Below are 19,896 nucleotides of genomic sequence, written 5' to 3' on the forward strand. Positions count from 1 at the left end.
TTAACCCACAGACATATCGACCCATATCTATTAAGACATAAAGGACGGTACCCAACTTCAGGTAACGTATTCATCGATAAGGCTTTCCCAGATAATAGCATTTTTTTTGTCTGTGAGGGTCGTAGCTATTTGTAACTGTAGAGTGTCAAAATAAACTATTTTTTACGAAATTAATTTGGCCAACGTCCTTTAACAAAATGATACCGGCAAGAAACAAATTCCGCCATTATTTCGAAAACAAGTGCATGCTGATTATTTCACATGCCTATACTTCAACTATTTCATCCAAAAAATTCAACTAAAAAAAGGGTATTCGTATAGTCTCAAGATTGAGGACTTCAAGGCTAAATTACATGATTGTCCTTTTCCTTTAATACTGGTACGTTTGGAAATTCTGGTTATGTCAATAGGTAGCAATGCTACACCGATTTTCAATGATGCCAATGTAGCCACTACTTTGAAGCCAGCCTCATATTTTGTACTTATCTTAGCGACCAATGGAAGAGGACTTCATGACCGAACTATACGACAAACCCGATGACTTCTCATTCCGTATTGTCAGCTTTCCTTACATCTGTGGCAATATCACTTAAGCGCCTGCGTATGGAGTTTTCATATTTATATCACAACATATACGTTATGTTAAAGCTTTCCGAAACTATGCAGACCTTTTCGTTCCACGCTAGTCTTCTCACAATTAGGCTTTTGGAACAAGGTGATGTTGCTACAATATTACAGTCATCACTACAAAAGTTACATGGTCATCATTTACTCGTGGATCGTTATGCAGTACCCATCTGCACCATAAGAAAAGATTTGTTCACCACGTCCTAGTTAAGCTTTCGCCTATCTCTGACGTGACATTTTATGAGCAACTCGGTGGGTATTTTATTTTGAAAATCAGAAGATGCTTATCTACCGTAGAAGATAATACATGCCATGCTCCTAGTGTTAGCGGAGTCCGGGTTGCTGATTGTTTCTATGTGCCTGTTATTCTGTTATTTTGTTCACTGTTTTGTTTTGTCTATTTTCATGGACTATTCGTGTCCTTGGATTATGTTCTTTTTTATTTTACCGTTCGAATTCTGGTTCCCATGATTTCCCTTTTGAGCATCTACATATATAGGACGCTATTGACGCTCCGTGTCCAGTATATTCCTCTTATAATATACCAGATTCATACGAAATATGACGAAAAAAGAAAAATGGACAGGTCACCAAATCGTATATTCCTTACTGACAGAATTACTAAAAATTAAAAATTGCCTATTGCCTATATTTTTGTAGAGAAAAGATATGAAAAATATCAACAAAAACTTTCATATTCGGTACGGAAGTAGATGCAACCATTTTCGCTGAAAAAAGTACTTCCTTGTTTGATAGCAGAGGTCATGAGCTTTATAAATATCACAAACTTTCAAAATACCATTATAATCTTACCTTTTTCATGTGGACGTTTATGACTGGTTTGCAGTAGAATTAATAACTCCGATGTGTTTTATAACTATCATTTAAAAATGGTCTACGAATAAAAACCGAAAATATAATTGGGTTTACCACTTAGCTTATTCGGCTTCAGTAGAGGCTAAAGAGAAGAGAGGCCAAGTTCAAGTTCAGCCTTTTACGATCAGAACTGTTTGTTGAATAGCGATTAGTACTTCTGAAATTAAGATGCTAAAATTCCCACTGTTCTCATTGTTCATACACCGTTGGCTCATCTGTATACTTATTACAATATGACAGGTGACGCTGGCGGAGCAAGATATGTTTATCCTTTCGGAGCACCTGATGTCGCTCCCAGTTATTTGTAGGAGTTCATTAGTTGCTAGTGCTTTATTTTATTTGTGTGACTTCTAGTTTTCCTTATCTTCAATATACACTTTATTTCATTCAGTTCGCTACATTATAAATGTAGATCGCGATCGCCTTTGATTCCAGTTTTCATGTTCAGACCATGTTTTTGGATTTTGACGTATTTGAATTATCACACTGCTGAAACCTCGATATTTTTTGCCGATATTTACGATATCAATAACCGCTACCGATATTTGTATAATAATTACAGATATGCATTAACCATAGTCTATTTAGGTATTCTTGAACATATTAAAGAATTATTTCTCTTTATTTGAAATTTTTAGTGCTTCCTAAGAAATTTGTATTATTTTCAATTATTATCATTTAAGTATATTACAAGCCAACTTTTCATTACTAGAAAACATGATGGATACAAAAAATGAAACAATATTTTTCATGCGCCATTCATTGCCGGAATTCTCAGGGGACAGACACCCTCATAATTCATGATGCAATAAAAGTAATCATATGTCCTATGAATCTTGAACTAAAATGTGATTTATTTGTATAACTGGTCTAGAGTAAAGTAATAATTATTTATATTAATCTACTAGTATATTTAGTTTGTTATTTTCTTTAAATGATCAATAATGTTTCACGAGGTGGCACAATCCTCGAATTGCAAACATCAGTAGAGCAACAGTAGGTGCAGCGGAAATCTTCTGTGTGAAAAACATTTCCATCGAAATATTTACACTGGTTACCGTTTTGAGCCGATCCAGACATGCATGTTGACTTGCTAGCACAACTGAAAACAGTAAACAAAATGCATGTACTGATAATAATTTAGCGTCAGATGTAGTGGGTAAATAATTTGCATGTGATCACAATAATAAAGCCAAATACAAAGGAAACATCGTGGAACGGATCTAGGTTTTCAGGTTGGGAACAATCAAGACTGAGTGAAGCAAGTTTTTTTTAAGAGGAGGAAGGTAGAATTTGTGAAAAGAAAAACGAGAATCACATGCATATCAACCCGAAGGCCATTGGCCTGAATGACCGTCGAGGGTTGAGAAAGCATGTGATACAAAATTTAACGTATGTTTATGATATACATTGCAACAATAATCAAAAGGGTAAAGGTGTAATATAAGGTAAACGATATATATAGGGTTTTAATAATGACTTAAAATGCATATACAAAACAAGTATTTCTACCTAAATGTACAGATACAAATTTTGATTGTACCTTTTAGTTGTCTCGCGATATCCGTTTACATAGTTTCTTAAGTTAGTCATACAGTACGGGGCTGAGCCGGAACAATTCTGTTTGGTATCCGGTGAAGAAGGGTTAGCTTTTATGTGGCATTCAGCTAACAAATAAAATAAAATATATGAAATACGAAATTTAATGGGCATAAATCTTCCAACAGTGTAAAGATATAAATACATATTCTTTATAACAGTAAAGAAAAATGACATTCATTTGACTTAATTTAGAATTGATAGTTGTAATTAGGACAATTCTATGAATGCATGTGATATTGCGTCCGATATCAAATTTTGGTATCTTAAGTATGAGTTGTTCAAGAAAAAGTTTTAAAGAAACATAATAATTTTCTTTCCTAGAATATAATATATGTGGAAATAATTGTGAAACAATTGTAGTTATTTATAGTAACCCAGTAGTAAGATTTCCGACCCCGAATTTTATCATTGAGTCATTATATTCATCGAAATTTGCAGTGTTACAAATCTCACAATCCCTAAAACATCAAGGCTTTATTACTTGTATTGTACATGGTAGAAGCTCTTGGTGATGGATTTGGCTGCGATATTTTTGGTTTTTAGCACGATATAGATCTTCATATGTGTTTGAATCTAATGCTGCAGATGAGACTGAGCCTACACCTTGAAACACGTGTACATCATAATTATCGAAATTTACAATATTAAAAGTTAGATTGATATTTAAATTTATTTTGAAATAAAGTTCTTGTGAAAATATCAAAAAGCTGTACAATTCAAGCATTCAACATCGCATGAATACTTACTAATTGGTATGTGCGCCGACGGAGTCGAAGTTATGTGACCTATATACAAAGTCTCGCGAGGCGGGACGATGCCTACGTTACACTTATCTTCAGTACAACAAAATGTGCAATTAAAGTCGGATGTAAATTTCTGGTCCTCACTAAAAACTCCACACGGGCCTTGGCTGAAGCCATTCAAAGCATTTTGACACTCAGTACTGCTAGCACACCTGGAATATTATATTTTGATAGTATTATAATCGAACTCGTGTTTTAAATAGTTAAAACACGATCTACATTCCAAGGGATACATTCTGTACCACTATACTAGCTTTTTTTCCCACTTTAATGGGAATCGAAATAACTAATTTTGTTCATTGTAATCTCACTTTCTACAGGTTTGCTCATCTGCCAACTTGTGATAGATATAATGTAGTCGCTACGTGTCCAGGGTAAATATCGTCTCAATGTAGCTTCCTTGACATACGCTCGGTGGTAGATTTGGCTTTCTTTTTTTTAGTATATTTGGGTTTTGAGTGGTTTATACAATTTACTTTTAAATCTTGAACTTTCTACGTATCTGTTTTTAACGCTGCTGATGAGAAATTATACCTTAAAACATGTGCACAACACACCGAAATTTGCATTATTTACTGGTATATGATTGTGTATTTTTGGATCCATATTCGTTTATGTATTTTGTAGAAGTACGTATGTCCTTAGCTACTAACTGTCGAGCTTTTTGAGCATGATTTCCAGTTATGATTTAAATGGTTAGTCATATGATTAAATAGGTTGATCATACTTAATTGTTTTGCTGAAAGATTGACTATTTTTCATTCTCAAAATGGCCGTTAACAATATTAAAGGAAAATTTATTACATCACATAACATATATTTCAAGATGCATAGAAAAAATGTGCGCTTTTTGAAAGGGCCTGGAAGGACATCTGAGCACAGACGAAAAATTATCCTTTCAAGGACAATAACTCAAACATCGATTAAGGGATCTTCACTAAAACTTTTTTGCCCAAGTAGTTCCAGAAGACGATTTTTCAAACCAAAGACAAAGTATCATAAAGAAAAAGTAGCATAAAGACAAACTAACATGACGACAAATGACAAATTGTCATGAAGACAAAGTATAATGATGAAGAAATATATATGCATAAAATGACAAAGTATATCCATATAATGGCAAACTATATGCATATAATGACAAAGTATATGCCCGTAATATAAAAGTATATGCATATAATGAAATCAATAACACATAAGACAGGAACGGCGTTCCATTTGGTAATATGCAACTTTTGAAAGACGAACATGTTGCTTTTTGACAATTTGCAACCAACTATTCATTCAATATAAAGAAGAAAAACTGTGGATGATCGTGAGTTTTAGGTAAGGGGGAAGGCAAAAAACAATTTGCAAGGGGGATTTAAGGGCATGTTCCCCCTACTCCTACAACGTAAGAGGTTGGAATTCCGTTCCTCCATACCCCAACCTCTTACTTCTGAGCGCCATATTGCATAACGCTCTTTCCGACGTTCTTTGAAATCGGCAGAATTATAGTTAACTATTTTCCATTTAAAACGTTTCATACAGTTTCTTTACCATAACACGGGAAAAGGTGACTAAACTGAAGAAAAACAAATGACCTACCTGATGAAAAAATCCAGCAATCCTGGAAATCCTTTGTAAAAGCAGTTAAAATGAACTTCATATTTGGTTTTTAGCTTTTTGAGTGTGTTATTCCGGTTGATAAGATTACGGATTTTAAAATTTGCGAAACGAACATATCAAATTAACCAACGAATTACATTTACGAACTTTAAGATCGTTTTGTCAAAAAATCTATTGTATTCCGTAAAATAAGTGACCTAGTTCAAAGTGGCTGGTCATTATGCCAACTGTCTTCATTAAGAATGTTTTCTAGGTATTTAACAAATATTTAGGATTTTTATCTCTTGATTTCCGGTAGGTTAAACTTCTTTTATGTAAATAAAAGACTTAATATTTTCAAACACATGTTTAGCTAATTCACATTTGCGGTGGCTTTCAACATGTCAGATGCTAGAGGTAAGGATGGCACCAAGTCAGAATATAGCTTGCCAGACAACCTCTAGCACTGCTGGAGAAACGTCCCCCAAGAAAATTTTGAAATAATAATTATTAAACCTCAAATCCTGCATTCTGCGGGTGTCTTGAACAAATTTTCAACAATTTTTAAAAATTGCAATTTTCTAAGTGGGACGGGGGCTCCGCCACTTAAAAATTGCAATCTTTTTAAAGAGCTAGACAAATGACAGAAACTCCAAGGATGCATTGCTCTGGTGACCGATTGAGAATAGTATACCAAAGTGACTCTAACCAGAAAGCGCATATGACGGTCCACTTAATTTTTTAGGGGTGGGGTATATCGAGGCCCGTGCTTTTGTGATTCCGATGATGCTCACCCCTGGCAGTAACGATTAAGTAAGTTTAAGCTGAGTTATCTCCGCAGTGTTCAAATAACTTTTAAGAGATTTTAGAGTTATCTTTTCTTGGCAATACATACTGGTGAGGTCTTATTATCAAGTAATGTGTAATTGTATTAATTTATATGTATCACTCCTTGCATTTTGTCTGTCAAACATGGTCATTTATTTATTAAAACAAAAAAATCTTTGGGAGGTTAATATTTGAAAATTTCCTTTATTCACTTAACCCATGCATATACAATTACACATTTTGTATAAGGGCGTAGGTATATTGTTACACAATTGATGTGTTCCTGGGTCACTGCACCCAGTGTGCAAAACCTTGTTTAATAAACGTATCAGTACGTAGTTTGAACTAATGTACAATTTTGGGCATCCTATCTGCTGATAGGTTAACTGATATACTATGGAAATGTAGAAGAAAGTAAGTATGACTTGACTTTAATTTTCTTTCTCCTCTTTTTGTTTTTGAGGGGGTGGTATGTTTTGTGATTACGTTGAATCTCGCCCCTGGCAGTATCGATTAAAATTGAAGTTAAAGCTGAGTTATCCCCTCATTGTTTAAAGAGTAAGCAAGGAAACCAAGGTTATAGCGGTAATCAAAAGAATGTAATCCAGGGACAAAAACACACATGGAAAACAAACATACACAACAAAGAACATAAAGTAACCAAGAGCAACTCCACTAAAACTGGGTAAGCGTCCTCTGCTTTTCTAGAAACACCCGCCGAGTTGCTCATAAAAGTCAAGTCCGGGGTAGAAAAACGAGGAAAGGAAAACTATGACCCGTTGAATAAATCAGTTTCATGGTGCAGATGGATACACCATAACGATCCACGTATTCATGATGACGACCATAAAACTTCTGTAGTGATGACTTCAATCTTGTAGCAACATAACCCAGTTCCAGAAGCCTATTTGTTAGAGTTCTAGCGCGATACAAAAAGTCGTTTCGGCAAGCTCTGGCATAACGTATGAGTTGTGGTATGAACACTCTATACGCAGGTGCTGAAGGGATGTTGCCACAGATGAAAGGAAAGTTGACAATTCTGAATGAAAAGTCATCACGTTTGTCGTAAAGTTTGGCCAATAGTTTTCCTTTGCCATCGATTTCTAAGTGTAGGTCAAGATATGAGGCCGACTTCACAGTGTCTGTAGTATCCTTTATCTCAAGTTCTTTGGGTTAGATGCGATGTATCAAATTCCCGAATGTTTAAAGATGATACATCATCTACATAGCGGAAACTGAGATTGAAGGATCTAGCCAAACGATATTCTTTCCTTCTAATCATATCAGATATAAAGTCAGCCTCGTAAGAGTGAAGGAATAGGTCAGCAAATAAAGGAGCACAATTTTCCCATTGGAATGCCGACCGTTTGTTGAAAAACACGTCCACCACACTGGACAAATATGTTGTCGATTAAAAAATTTCAGCATTTTGTAAACATCTTCGTCTGTATATTTGAAAGATGATTTGGAATTATTTCTTACAAAGTATGAGGAATCTCTACCAAGAACTATATATTTGTATCTAGGTGTACGATATTTTTTGAAAAAAAAACAAAACAACGATGTATAATGTTTTTAAGTCGGATTTTAACTGAGTATGAGGAATAGAAGTATACAGTGTTGAAAAATCATAGGTACAATGTTGAAAAATCATAGGTTTTAATGCTATTATATTCAGATAATAGTCTTGAATTGATTGACTCCAAAAGATCTTCCGAATTTTTCAGGATCCACATTGAATTAATACCACTACGGGAGTAACAAGTTGTGGTAGGACTGCAGACCCTCTTTGACAGTTGTGATTATAGAAGTTAAAAGTTTTGAAAGAGGTTTGGTGGTACATTTTGCAGATCCAGATATGAAACGTTGTTTGTATGGATTCTTGTGGAGTTTAGGAATCCAGTACATAGACGGTAAATAACAATCATCGTCCTTGGTAGAGAGACCAAAAGAGAATAGTACAGATTTATGGTTTTCCATAATTTCTTCTTTGGAGAGTGTGGTAGCAGTATAGATCTTATCACTGCTATTATTTTCTACGTCTACCTCTGATAATAAACATTGGATGTAAAACGCTTTGTAGCAGACAAAACAATGTTGTTTTGGGCTTTGTCTGCTGGTACGACAACATATTTGTCATGTATAGTAGACAAGGTTTTTGCTACACCGGGATCTTTGAAAACTGATGAAGCCTTGGCACACATTGGCCTACTTGAAACTGTCATTTACGGCCTTTTACCACTCTGACAGAGAATCAATGTCTTCTTAATCTCGTTTTATATATTTTCTTGTATAGTCCTCGACGGCATCCATAAGAACTTTAAAGTTATAATTCCAATTTATGGAGCGTGGTTCACGGCACTTGGGACCGTTAGAAAGGATATTACGCAGATATTTGTTTTCGATGATGGTTAAATCTCCCGTAACGACGTGACCAGAAGGACCATATTTGAATGGAGAGATTTTGCAAGAACAGTCAGGTGAATTAGCCTTGAAGTCCTCAATCTCGAGGATCTGCAATAGCCTTTTATAACTGAAAATTTTGGATGCAAGTCGTCGTTCATTGAGTAATCATGGGTCGCCTTGGACTGTTTATTTGGTCCTGGCTGGGTATACATTAGAGGGACAAAAATAATTTCTTCCTGGCATTTTGTGAAGTACCATTTATTTCTAAAAAAAATTAACAGATATCTGTAGAGAAAAAAAGCAATCTTTTTGACTTAGTGTGAAAGAGGGTTATATGAAATACCGGTACATATATAACAAGAGTAGGTATGGTGAATATGTCAAAGAGACAACGACCCCACCGGTATGAAAATGTCAACCCATCTATTGGGCTTCAATGAACGACGAAGAAACTCTCTCACCACAGGACAGGCTGCAGCTGACCCAAAACATCATTATACACAGGAACATCGAAAGAGTTGCTCATATATACTCATAAGTAACATAAAAATAAACTAAAGGTGAAAATGAAACAAGACATACAGGGGCCAGAAATTCCTGACTTGGGACAGGCGCCAAAAAAAAAAAAATGCCACGGGGTTAACGTACTTTGGCCTTTAAAATCTGGCAACTGTAAAACATATTGTACAATTACGTAGATACACAAATCAGTTGTAAAAGGTCTGAGTCCCTTCTTACAACGGAAAGTAAGAAAGAAAAACTTTATATACATAGTTCGAACTAAATAAAAATTGAATTTTGGACACATTCTATCATTTGATAAGTAACCGGTAAAATAATGAGAAAGATCTTAATTATTGTCCATTAAGGGAAATGTATCTTCTTTAGAAATTAACATGTTGTTGCATGCAGTTTACACATTTAATGTAGTCTAAGAGTTAAGTTTTGGGCTATATGAAAGCTTCAACGAAGTGTGCGGGAGAATTCAGATAAACCAAAACCTCACCTCAGTAATTTTTTATATGATTTATACATTTGCAGATGAAATTATTTTTTTCATGCTCAAATGTATTTGAATAAGGAGTGCTTTTGAGAACTTTATAACAGTTAATTTTGAATTTGTAAGACATTCTGCTGAGACAATCTAAATCAATGTTCAAAACCTATTCGAAATCGAGTATCAAGGGAAATCAATTTTAATTTAGATCCCAAAGGAACGAACGCATCTGTTACGCTAGAGTAATTGCAAATATAATAGTAACGTCTTTCCGTAATTGTCATTAAATTTTCTTAAGAATTTTGTAGATTTTAGACATTTCAGTATTAGCAGAGTCTGGTAACACACATATGCCAGACGCTTAGAACTGTTACAATTGAAACATTTATCATACACACAAGGCGTTAATGAATTGGAATGAAAACAATATGAGGTACTAAAACACTCCAATATCTTCCTAAAAATTCTACTCACATCTCCCATGGTGAACGAACAAGGGACAACGTGTTCTTAAGTGCAGAAATCTTTTAAGAATAAGGCAAAATTGAAAAAAAAAAAAAAAAACAAAACAAAACAAAGAAACACACACACACAAAAAAAAAAAAAAAACACAAAAAAAAAAGAGGGAAAATGAGTGATCTCACTTTGATGATAAAATTGGAATGCATTTCATATAGTTTTTAACTCTATAGTCGGCGTCACATAAATAACATACTGTTAAAATTTGAATAAAAATATTTTCTACGACTTTATTGACACCTACCGTCGTTTAAATTGTCTTAAATGACTTGCTCATTCGTTTAGCCAAACGGCTTCTCCCTAAACATTGAATCGTTAAATTCCGGTCAGATTTTAATTCTAGGTGCTAATATTTACATTGTAAAAAGTCGGCCATGTTTACAGTGATCGGGTTGCTAGGAGATGTTGTTTACGTTTAAATGGTTTGTCCAAAAACCGAAGAACCCAGAATGCACTTCGGCGTTATTTCGGATATCTCGGATTTATTTTACGCGAACAACGTACAATACCGAGAAGTTGATCAAGCAGACGATTGTCACCGGAGTTCGACGGGAACTTACGGACTTCGTCTGTAAACAAATCGTCCCGTAAAAACCAACATGGCGGATATTAGTATGGGATTTTCCCGTAAGGATTTGTTACGCATGATTTAAGCTAATAAGCGACTTGTTTTTGAGAAGCTGTTTGGCTAAACGAATGAGCAAGTCATTTAAGACAATTTAAACGACGGTTGGTGTCAATAAAGTCGTAGAAAATATTTTTATTCAAATTTTAACAGTATGTTATTTATGTGACGCCGAGTATAATAACTGACACTTAAAAATGAAATTAATGCCATTTTTGCATTTTAGAAGATTTCATGGAAAGACTTGTGTTTTTTTTCCAACATGGTTGATCTACTGTTGATCCTTACAGAGAATATCTATTAAGTTATGAAATATTATAACGCTCGTTTGTTTACTATTAAATTCAAAATGCGCTCATTTAAAAAAAAAACCCAAACCTTTATGCGCTCATACAGAGCCATTTTTCTTGCGTTTAAATATCCTTCTTTTTTTGTTCAATGTACATGTCCTCTCAAAGCATCCTTGAAGATAAGGTCTAAAACCCACTACATTTTGTTTATTGATTCAAACTGACATAAACGCTTATTGAGTTGTCAATCGTCGTATAAGTATGGAGGCAACGATATAACAGAACAAAGTTTAAAGAATACCAACGAAAAATATAATTGATGACAATCGCTAATCCAGAGGGAGCAGAGGAGAGGTTCAACCCCGGCCTTTAAATTCGCAAATTACTTTTGTTGGCATGAAATCTTGATTTTTCACGAATTCTAACCCCCCCCCAAAAAAAACCAAAAAAAAAAACCATACATTTAAAGTCAATTTACGCCCCCTAACCTGAAACCATAGATCCCCTGGATGACGTAAGACCCCAATCATATGTTTACTGTTTACCCTTTTGTCGCCTCCCTGTAACCGTTCACATAGTTATGTAGACGAGTAACACAAAATGGCGTCGGTCCACTGCAGACACTGAGACTTGAAACCGAACCGGATTGAGGCTGGATAAAACACGCTGCATGAAAAAAAATGAACTGTTATTAAGGTACGATTGTTCATACAATATATGTTTTATGATTTGGTCATCACGCTTTGTAAACCTCTATATATTATATCGTAGTTATAGGCTTTAGGTGTGAAAAAAAAACATCCATGTAGCAATTGTTCAATTACAAACTATGTCATGACCAGCAAAACTCATAAAAGATTCACAGGGGAGCATGCCGTGCGTACGTCACTTCACGCATGATTTTGATTTTTTTCATAAATGTACTAGATTTCCAAAAGCAACCCCTCCCCCCCCAAAAAAAAAAAAAAAAAAAAAAACACGAAACTCAAAGCAAAAAAAAAAAAAAAAAAAAAATTATTATAATAAAATAGATATACTAAAATACCAATCTCATTTATATATGTATATTTGTACATGTGTATAATTTATAGTATGTAAAGGAAATGGTCATTTGATGGCGTTAGTTTTTTGAGTGCATTTTCATTTGTTTGATATATATTGTACTTTTCAAGTATGATAAAAAAAAATAATTATGTTTTCCAAAGGGGAAAATTGCAACAAAATATTTTGGGCAATTTAAAGTTTAAGCTGAATTATCTCCTCTGTGTTTTAAATAGCTTATGCAGAGTGGTCTTTTCTTGGAAATACACACGGTCGAGGTTTTCGTTTTTAAGTAAGTTTGTGATTGTGTTAATTTTTATATCCCTCTTAGCATTTTCATTGTTTAACATGGTCATTTATTTAATGAAGCTAAAATTCTTTTGGGAGGAAAATATTTGAAATTTTCCTTTCTTCGCATTACCCATGCATGTATAATTTTTTTTGTGTATGTATGTTACGCATGGTTGATGTTGCGGTACACTCTACACGTTGACGTACTCCCAAACAGTTAGAGTGGGGTAACCAACCAACACCAGTTGGTTCTACTAACCCACTACCATCTACCGTGACAGGCCTTTAATGGTATTCAAGGTCTTTAAAAACCCCCATTCATCATGTTGCGGATCAGCAGATTCCGTATCGGTACTTAGTTCGATCGATAGAGAAATTTCTAGGTTTATCTTCGGCTAGAAACCGATTCGTTCAAATTTTGTGCGACCTATCTTCTGATGGGTTACATGATTCAAAATATGGAAGAGATGTACGCCAAATTATTTGTATTTAGATTCCGGTTTGAATTTAATTCATGAATATACAGTATGTCGACACAAAATATGGAAGAGATGTAAGCAAAATTATTTGTATGTAGATTCCAGTTTGAGTTTAATTCATTAATGTACAATATGCCGACACAAAAAAACAAAACAAAACAAAAAAAAAAAAAAAAACCAAACCAAAAAAAAAAAAAAAACCAAAAAAAAAAACAAAGAAAGACAGAAACGAAACAAAATGAACCGAAACGAAACGCAATGAACCAGAACGAATGAAATGAAAATTATTTGTGTGATACACAGCGTTCTAGGATTTTTGGTCAACTTGACTTACCACGGGTAAGTGGCCTCCAAAAAATGACTTAACCCAGATTTTTTAAATGAACTTACCCACACTGAAAGTAACATTCCAAAGACAAAATATGTTTCATATGATTTGGTAACAAGTGCAATTATTTCTAAGAAGCAGAGAATGTGATGTATTTTTACTGTCTTATTCTTATAAATGAATACACTTAGATAACAAATGAACAATTTCTCTTTTCTCCATCATAAATTTTTATCCCTTTCCTTTTTATCAAGTTTTGGTTTCTTAGAGGGGGCTCTACCTCTTTTGAGGATGTGAACCCAAAACTATGGAGATCCATTTCATTTTGAATTTCCCACCATTCAAACATTTAATATTGTATTTAAAAAAAACATTGCTGGGCATAACTATGATAGAAACTTGTATGGGAACTTTTACATTTTTATAGCTTTTTACCCTTTAGTCACCTTTCTCAGACTCAGGTGCTCCTTCTCCCCTCAATACATTTCATATTTATTTGCAGACAAATATAAAATGATGAAAGAAACTATCCATCTGTTCAAAATTACGAATTTTGAAATCCGGATTTTCTTATTTTTACCGTTTTCGGACCGAAAATTATTTTTTTCACAACACGATCGTGTTTGACTTCGATGGAAGAAACGAGATCTAATTACAAGCGCCGATAGGATCGTGATGAATAAAAATGCAAGACAAACAATCACGTTTTCTAAAGAATAAAACTTAAATTCTGCTGAAATAAATTCAGGAATAATTGCCACAGGTCGGGAAAGTAAGAACTCATTTTCAACATACCCAAACTTTAAAACTGACTTCTCCACGGGTAACCAAATGCTCCCAAAGGACTTTCCCAACCTGAAAACTCACTTACCACGGATAACAGGTAATGGGAACCCTAGAACACTGAATACAGGACCAAAATAACATACAAGGCGGAAATAACTATCTCGGAATCCACTTATTCCCGACTTGCGGACCAACAGTTTTGTCAACATTTATCTCCCTTTGGAGCAGGTGTCTATTCGGAACACGTAAGGTTTTCCATTCGATATCGGCGATACTTTAGAAAATCTCGAAAGTCAAAAGGGAATTTCTCGTTCTACTGACCCTGCCATAAATTTTCTTTACCCGGGATACAAATGAAAATCATCCTTATGTAACCTACCAACAAAATGGAACACCCTGTAAATTTTAGAAACACCGTTGTGTTTGTCTGTTGGGGATTCCATTTTCATTCGAGTTACCTCTTTTTTCTGCACCCAAATCCGAACATCGATTAGAGAGACTTCGAAACTATACCTGCTCTTACGGGAAATAACTCTGTAAAAACAGGATAAAATGTGGCTGCATCCCGAGCTCCGCAAGTAGGGAATATAAAAATCTTTAATGTTGTATGAGTGATCGATCCCGCAGATACACTCTCTTTGTATTTTATTGTATGACAATTATATTGAATTATAATCGGAAAATTACCAAATATGTCTGTTATCAAAATAAAGAGATTCACCTCATATCTTTAGCTAAATATAGATCGGTCATAGTTTTGAAGATCCGATTTACGGTTTCAGAGGTGAAAGATTTTTTTTAAAAAAATTATCAGACAGGTGACAGGCGACAACATAAGCCACGTAAAAGAATTACATTACATGGAATTTGGACCTTGTAGTGGTTTATGATTTAGAAGTTCTCAATGTATTCGACCGGAATGAAATTTTTGCATTCAGAGGGTTCAAATAGGGTGTTTTCAGGGTGCTGAAGTTTTGTCGACAGCATGTTTGTCCAATGTGGTGGACGTGTTTTTCAACAGACGGTCGGCATTCCAATGGGAACAAGTTGTGCTCCTTTACTTGCTGACCTATTCCTTCATTCTTATGAGGCTGACTTTATAGCTGATCTCATCCAAAAGAAAGGACATCGTTTGGCTAGATCCTTCAATCTCAGTTTCCGCTATATAGATGACGTATTATCGTTAAACAGTCTTAGTTTCGCGGATTTGATACATCGCATCTACCCCAGAAAACTTGAGATGAAGGGTACTACAGACACTGTGAAGTCAGCCTCATATCTTGACCTACACGTAAAGATCGATGGTAAAGGAAAACTATTGACCAAACTATACAACAACGCGATGACTTTTCATTCTGTATTGTCCACTTTCCTTTCATTGTGGCGGAAGGGGGTTAATAGAATTCAATGCCCAGCCAAGCCAAAAAAATGTTTTACAAATTCTACGGGTGGCAAGTCCGTCCTTAGATCCGCGCCTGCATGGTTAATATGCGAAATCTGGACACATACCTTTAGGTTAACATGATAACTAACTTAATTAGTACATTCTTAACATTCAATCGAAAACTTTGATTAGTTAGCATGGATATTCGATTGGCATTGATCGATTGACATTGATCAAGTTATAATTGAAAGCAAAAAAATGTGTTAATTTTTATATACCTCCACGCATATAATAATGCTAAAATTCTATTGGATGAAAGATATTTGAAAAGTTCCTTTATTCACATCACCCATGCATATAGAATTACACATCCTGTGTAGGTTTGTTACGCATGCTTTATTTTGCACTAACAATAAAATTTATCAATGCTTAGTTCGTACGATAGATGGGTTTAATGTATCATATCCTCGGCTAGGAGCCGATATAAATATATATTTTGTGCGAAGTATCTCCTGGTGTGTTACATGTAAGTTATGATAAGCAAAATTTCTCGTATGGCAGATTCAGATTTGAATTGTTTTTCATAATGCTATCGAATCTCTACGAAAAAAAAAAAAACTACGAAATTCTGATACATTTCAACTAAAAATTAGATGACAATATAGTCCCGATCTTGATACTGAATATTTAAAAATCATATATTAACTGACTTACATGTTCCTTGTGGTATGGCCGTCGAGGTAGTCATGTGTCCTATATACGAAGTTTCGAGGGGAGGAACGATGCCACCGTTACATTTATGTATTGTACAACAAAATGTACAGTTGAAGTCGGAGGTAAATATCTGGTCTTCCCTGAACACTCCACACGGGCCATTCTTGTGGACAACCAGTGAATTCTGACATTCGGTACTGCTAGCACATCTACACAAAGTTAATCGAAGTACAATTTACGAAAGTTAAGGCATCCACCCGTTTAAAACTTGAAGCTGAACGGCACTTGATGCAAATAAACGAAGATCGGATTCTGGGATTGTGTAATTGAGGAACTGTTTAAACTATATATAGGAATGGAAACAGGAATTGAATTAACCAGGGGCGGATACATGAAATGTTTAAACCACGGACGGATACTGGAATTGTATACACCAGGGGCGGATACAGGAACTGTTTAAACCAGGAGAGGATACAGAAAATGTAAAGAACAAGGGCTGATACAGAATTGGAAAAAGCGGAGCGGATAAACCAGGAGAGGATACAGAAATTGCATAGGCCGGAGGAGGATTTTATGTTGAGGTAGAAATATTACAGCCAGAGTTCAAATTTTGGTATGAAAATCTACATTATTAAGTAATGGGAGAATGTTGAATCATATTAATTATGTTCTGTCTATGTCTGCATAAAAACAATGGGGCTAAAATGTAGAATATTTATTTTTCTAAATAATCAAAGCCACCCCACCTTTTCAGTACAAAATGGTCGGTGCCTTATCAAAGTACCGTCAAACAAGTGTAGAATAAGAGCCAGATAATACAATATACATGTACTCACCCTTTTGTTGTTTCTCTATATCCATTAATGTAATTGTGAAGATGGGTAACACAGTATGGCGTTGAACCCGCACACGAGCCTTGTTGTTGAGCTGAACCCGGTTTTGATTGGAAATAGCAGGCTAAAACGAAATAAAAAGAAAAAATGAATCCTACTTGGAATAAATAAGTTAATCATTGTCAGATATGGTTTACGTTTTTCTTGCATATTACAACCTCAAGTGAAGATTCTACTGCCAACTCTAAGCACAGCACTAGGTCATCATGAACCAGTGCTGGCTCGGAGTAGGCACTTAGAATAATGTAAATAACCATACCGTTATCCGGAAATTGTATGATCCGTACTAGCCTGACCTTTGTTTGACGTAACAGCTGTACTTAATGGTAGTACTGAATCATGAATATATGCCAAATCAAACTTTCTGAAATTAGAAATAAACACATTTGATAAAAAGACCTGAAGTGAAATTCATTCCCCCACCATTATATAATTTATTCAATGTCGCCTTATCATTTACTTGTGCTACAATATACACACGTACAGATAGATAAGCATATGTACATGTACCTTAAGTTTTTGAATACACAGAGAGGATAAATAATGGGACAAAAATGCATTGTATCGTACCATTCAATATCAATGACAGGCAAAAGTTTGCAAAAACTGAATATTACATGCAGTATGGTTTATGAGATGTTTCATGCAGTAGATGGTGTGATTAAAACGAGTTTTAAGGCAACATTTCATATCAATGACTGGATGACACAATATTTGCTTTAACTCAGTTTTTCATATCAACCTAGTATAATGCAACCCTTACTAGTTACATTGTATTTCACGCAAGTATAAACTAAGCCAGTTCAAGCAAAAATTCGAAACATTGATTTCAATGTCCGTATAGTCAGTCTCCAAAGTAGCAATTTACAGTATTTCATATCAGTGAGTCTGCATGACACAGAATTTGCATGTGAAAATTTACCATTGCTTATACACCAGTATGGTCTGACTTAATTAAAACACCGCCTTCCAACATTCCACACTAGTAGTGTCCTAACAACATTTCATATCAGTAGTGTTCTGCCAACTTACCAAACCAGTAGTGCGCTTACAACATTCCATATCAGTAGTGTTCTGCCAACTTACCACACCAGTAGCGCTCTAACAACATTCCATTTTAGTTGTGTTCTGCCAACATTCCACACCAGTAGCGAAATCATAATATTTTATATCACTTACTCTGAAAAAACATTTGCATTTGAAAACTTACTTTTGCTAATACACCAGTGTGGTCTGACTTCACTAAGACAACATTCTAGATCAGTAGTGTTCTGTTAATATTTGACACAAGTAGTGTTATAACAACATTCCACACTAGTAGTGTTCTGACAACATTCTACACCCTTAGTGTTTTGCCAACATTCCAGAAGTGTTCTAACAACATTTCACACCAGTAGTATTCTCACAACATTTCACGCCTGACAGTGTCTGACATCATTTTACACCAGTAGTGTTCTGACAATATTTCACACCATTAGTTTTCTGCAACAATCCACACTGGTAGTTTTCTGACAACGCTGTGTTTCCGCCGATGGCGTGTCAGACCATTTTGTCTTTGGTCTGTTGGTGTTTCCGCTGGTGTGTTAGACCACACTGATTTTAAAATATTGTGTTGGTGCTGTGTCAAACCACACCGATTTTGAAAAATTGTGCTTCCGCTGGTATGTCAGACCACACTGATTTTGAAAAAAAAATATGTTTCCGCTGATGTTGTCTCAGACCGCGCCGATTTTGAAAAAGTGTATTTCCGCTTGTATGTCAGACCACACTGATATGGAAAAATTGCGTTTCCGCTGCATGGTGTGTTAGACAACACTGATATGGAAAAATTGCGTTTCCGCTGCATGGTGTGTTAGACAACACTGATTTTGAAAGAAATATTTTTTTCCGCTGGTGTTGCGTCAGACCATACCGATTTTTCAAAGTTGTGTTTCCGCTGGTATTGTGTCAGACCACACTGATTTTGAAAAATTGTGTTTCCACTCGTGTGTCAGACCACACTGATTTCGAAAAATTGTGTTTCCGCTGATGTATCAGACCACACTGATTTCGAAAAATTGTGTTTCTGATGGTGTTGTGACAGATCACACTGATTTTGAATGTTGTTTTTACGATTGTGTAAATTACATTATTTGACTTAACTAGCGATTTCTGCACCTAGGTGTTTCTTTCCTTTTTACCGCAGCGTGATCTAAACATCGAAACATACACTTTCTATATATCATTGAGATCGCAATATCCAATTCTAAGAAAGGACACAAGAAAACCCAGAAAATACTGAAAATACTATACTCGTTCGGAAAAATTGTTGGATTTACGTTTGCGCAGTAGATATTAGATCAGACAAAAGAAAGGCAACTCGTGTTAACCATCAAATCATCCCTGAGTGATAAATGTTCACATTTTCACATAGTAAATAATCAAAATAACATGTATCGTGTGACATATCCATGTTTACACTTCCTTAACCTATATAGGTAGCATGTGACATATCCATGTTTACACTTCCTTAACCTATATAGGTAGCATGTGACATATCCATGTTTACACTTCCTTAACCTATATAGGTAGCATGTGCAATATCAATGTGCGAACAAAAATGCCCGTTTTCAAGATAGAGGCTTTATTCCAATCCACGAATTCAAACCCCAAACACCACGAACTTAAGAAAAATAAATATTGGCAACCATGAAAATTGTTATCCACGAAAATTAGTTCCTTCACAGTATTATTTTGATATAACTATGGCACTTTATGCTGAATGTAAGCTACAGACTTTTTTTTCAACTGTTTGTTTTTTTTTAAACTTAAAACAGTCAA

At 35.0% G+C, this 19,896-nt stretch overlaps 1 protein-coding gene across 1 annotated transcript; it reads right to left on the bottom strand.

Moving 5' to 3' along the window:
* Positions 1–2,337: 2,337 nt before the first annotated feature.
* LOC148612525 (uncharacterized) lies at positions 2,338–18,138 on the bottom strand. The gene is made up of 8 exons (XM_088595383.1): positions 18,109–18,138; positions 17,373–17,475; positions 17,020–17,140; positions 16,184–16,392; positions 11,706–11,826; positions 3,852–4,060; positions 3,047–3,170; positions 2,338–2,605 (listed from the first exon to the last, which is right to left on the bottom strand). Exons 1-8 carry the CDS (start codon positions 18,136–18,138, stop codon positions 2,434–2,436), a joined length of 1,089 nt encoding a protein of 362 aa, XP_088451509.1. The 3' UTR covers positions 2,338–2,433.
* Positions 18,139–19,896: the final 1,758 nt, after the last annotated feature.

Source organism: Perna viridis, chromosome 7 (genome assembly GCF_037379345.1).
Source record: "Perna viridis isolate PV_CMFRI_1.1 ecotype Kerala chromosome 7, ASM3737934v1, whole genome shotgun sequence".
Classification (NCBI taxonomy): Eukaryota; Metazoa; Mollusca; class Bivalvia; order Mytilida; family Mytilidae; genus Perna; species Perna viridis.

Excerpts from the sequence above, each read along its gene's own strand:
- LOC148612525 (XM_088595383.1), bottom strand. The coding sequence starts at position 18,138 with ATGGAATGTTGTAAGCGCACTACTGGTTTG. Across the intron at positions 4,061-11,705 it reads TACAGGGAGGCGACAAAAGG|GTGTGCTAGCAGTACTGAGT; the intron begins GTAAACAGTAAA and ends ATAATATTCCAG. Across the intron at positions 2,606-3,046 it reads TATCGCGAGACAACTAAAAG|TTGTGCTAGCAAGTCAACAT; the intron begins GTACAATCAAAA and ends TACTGTTTTCAG.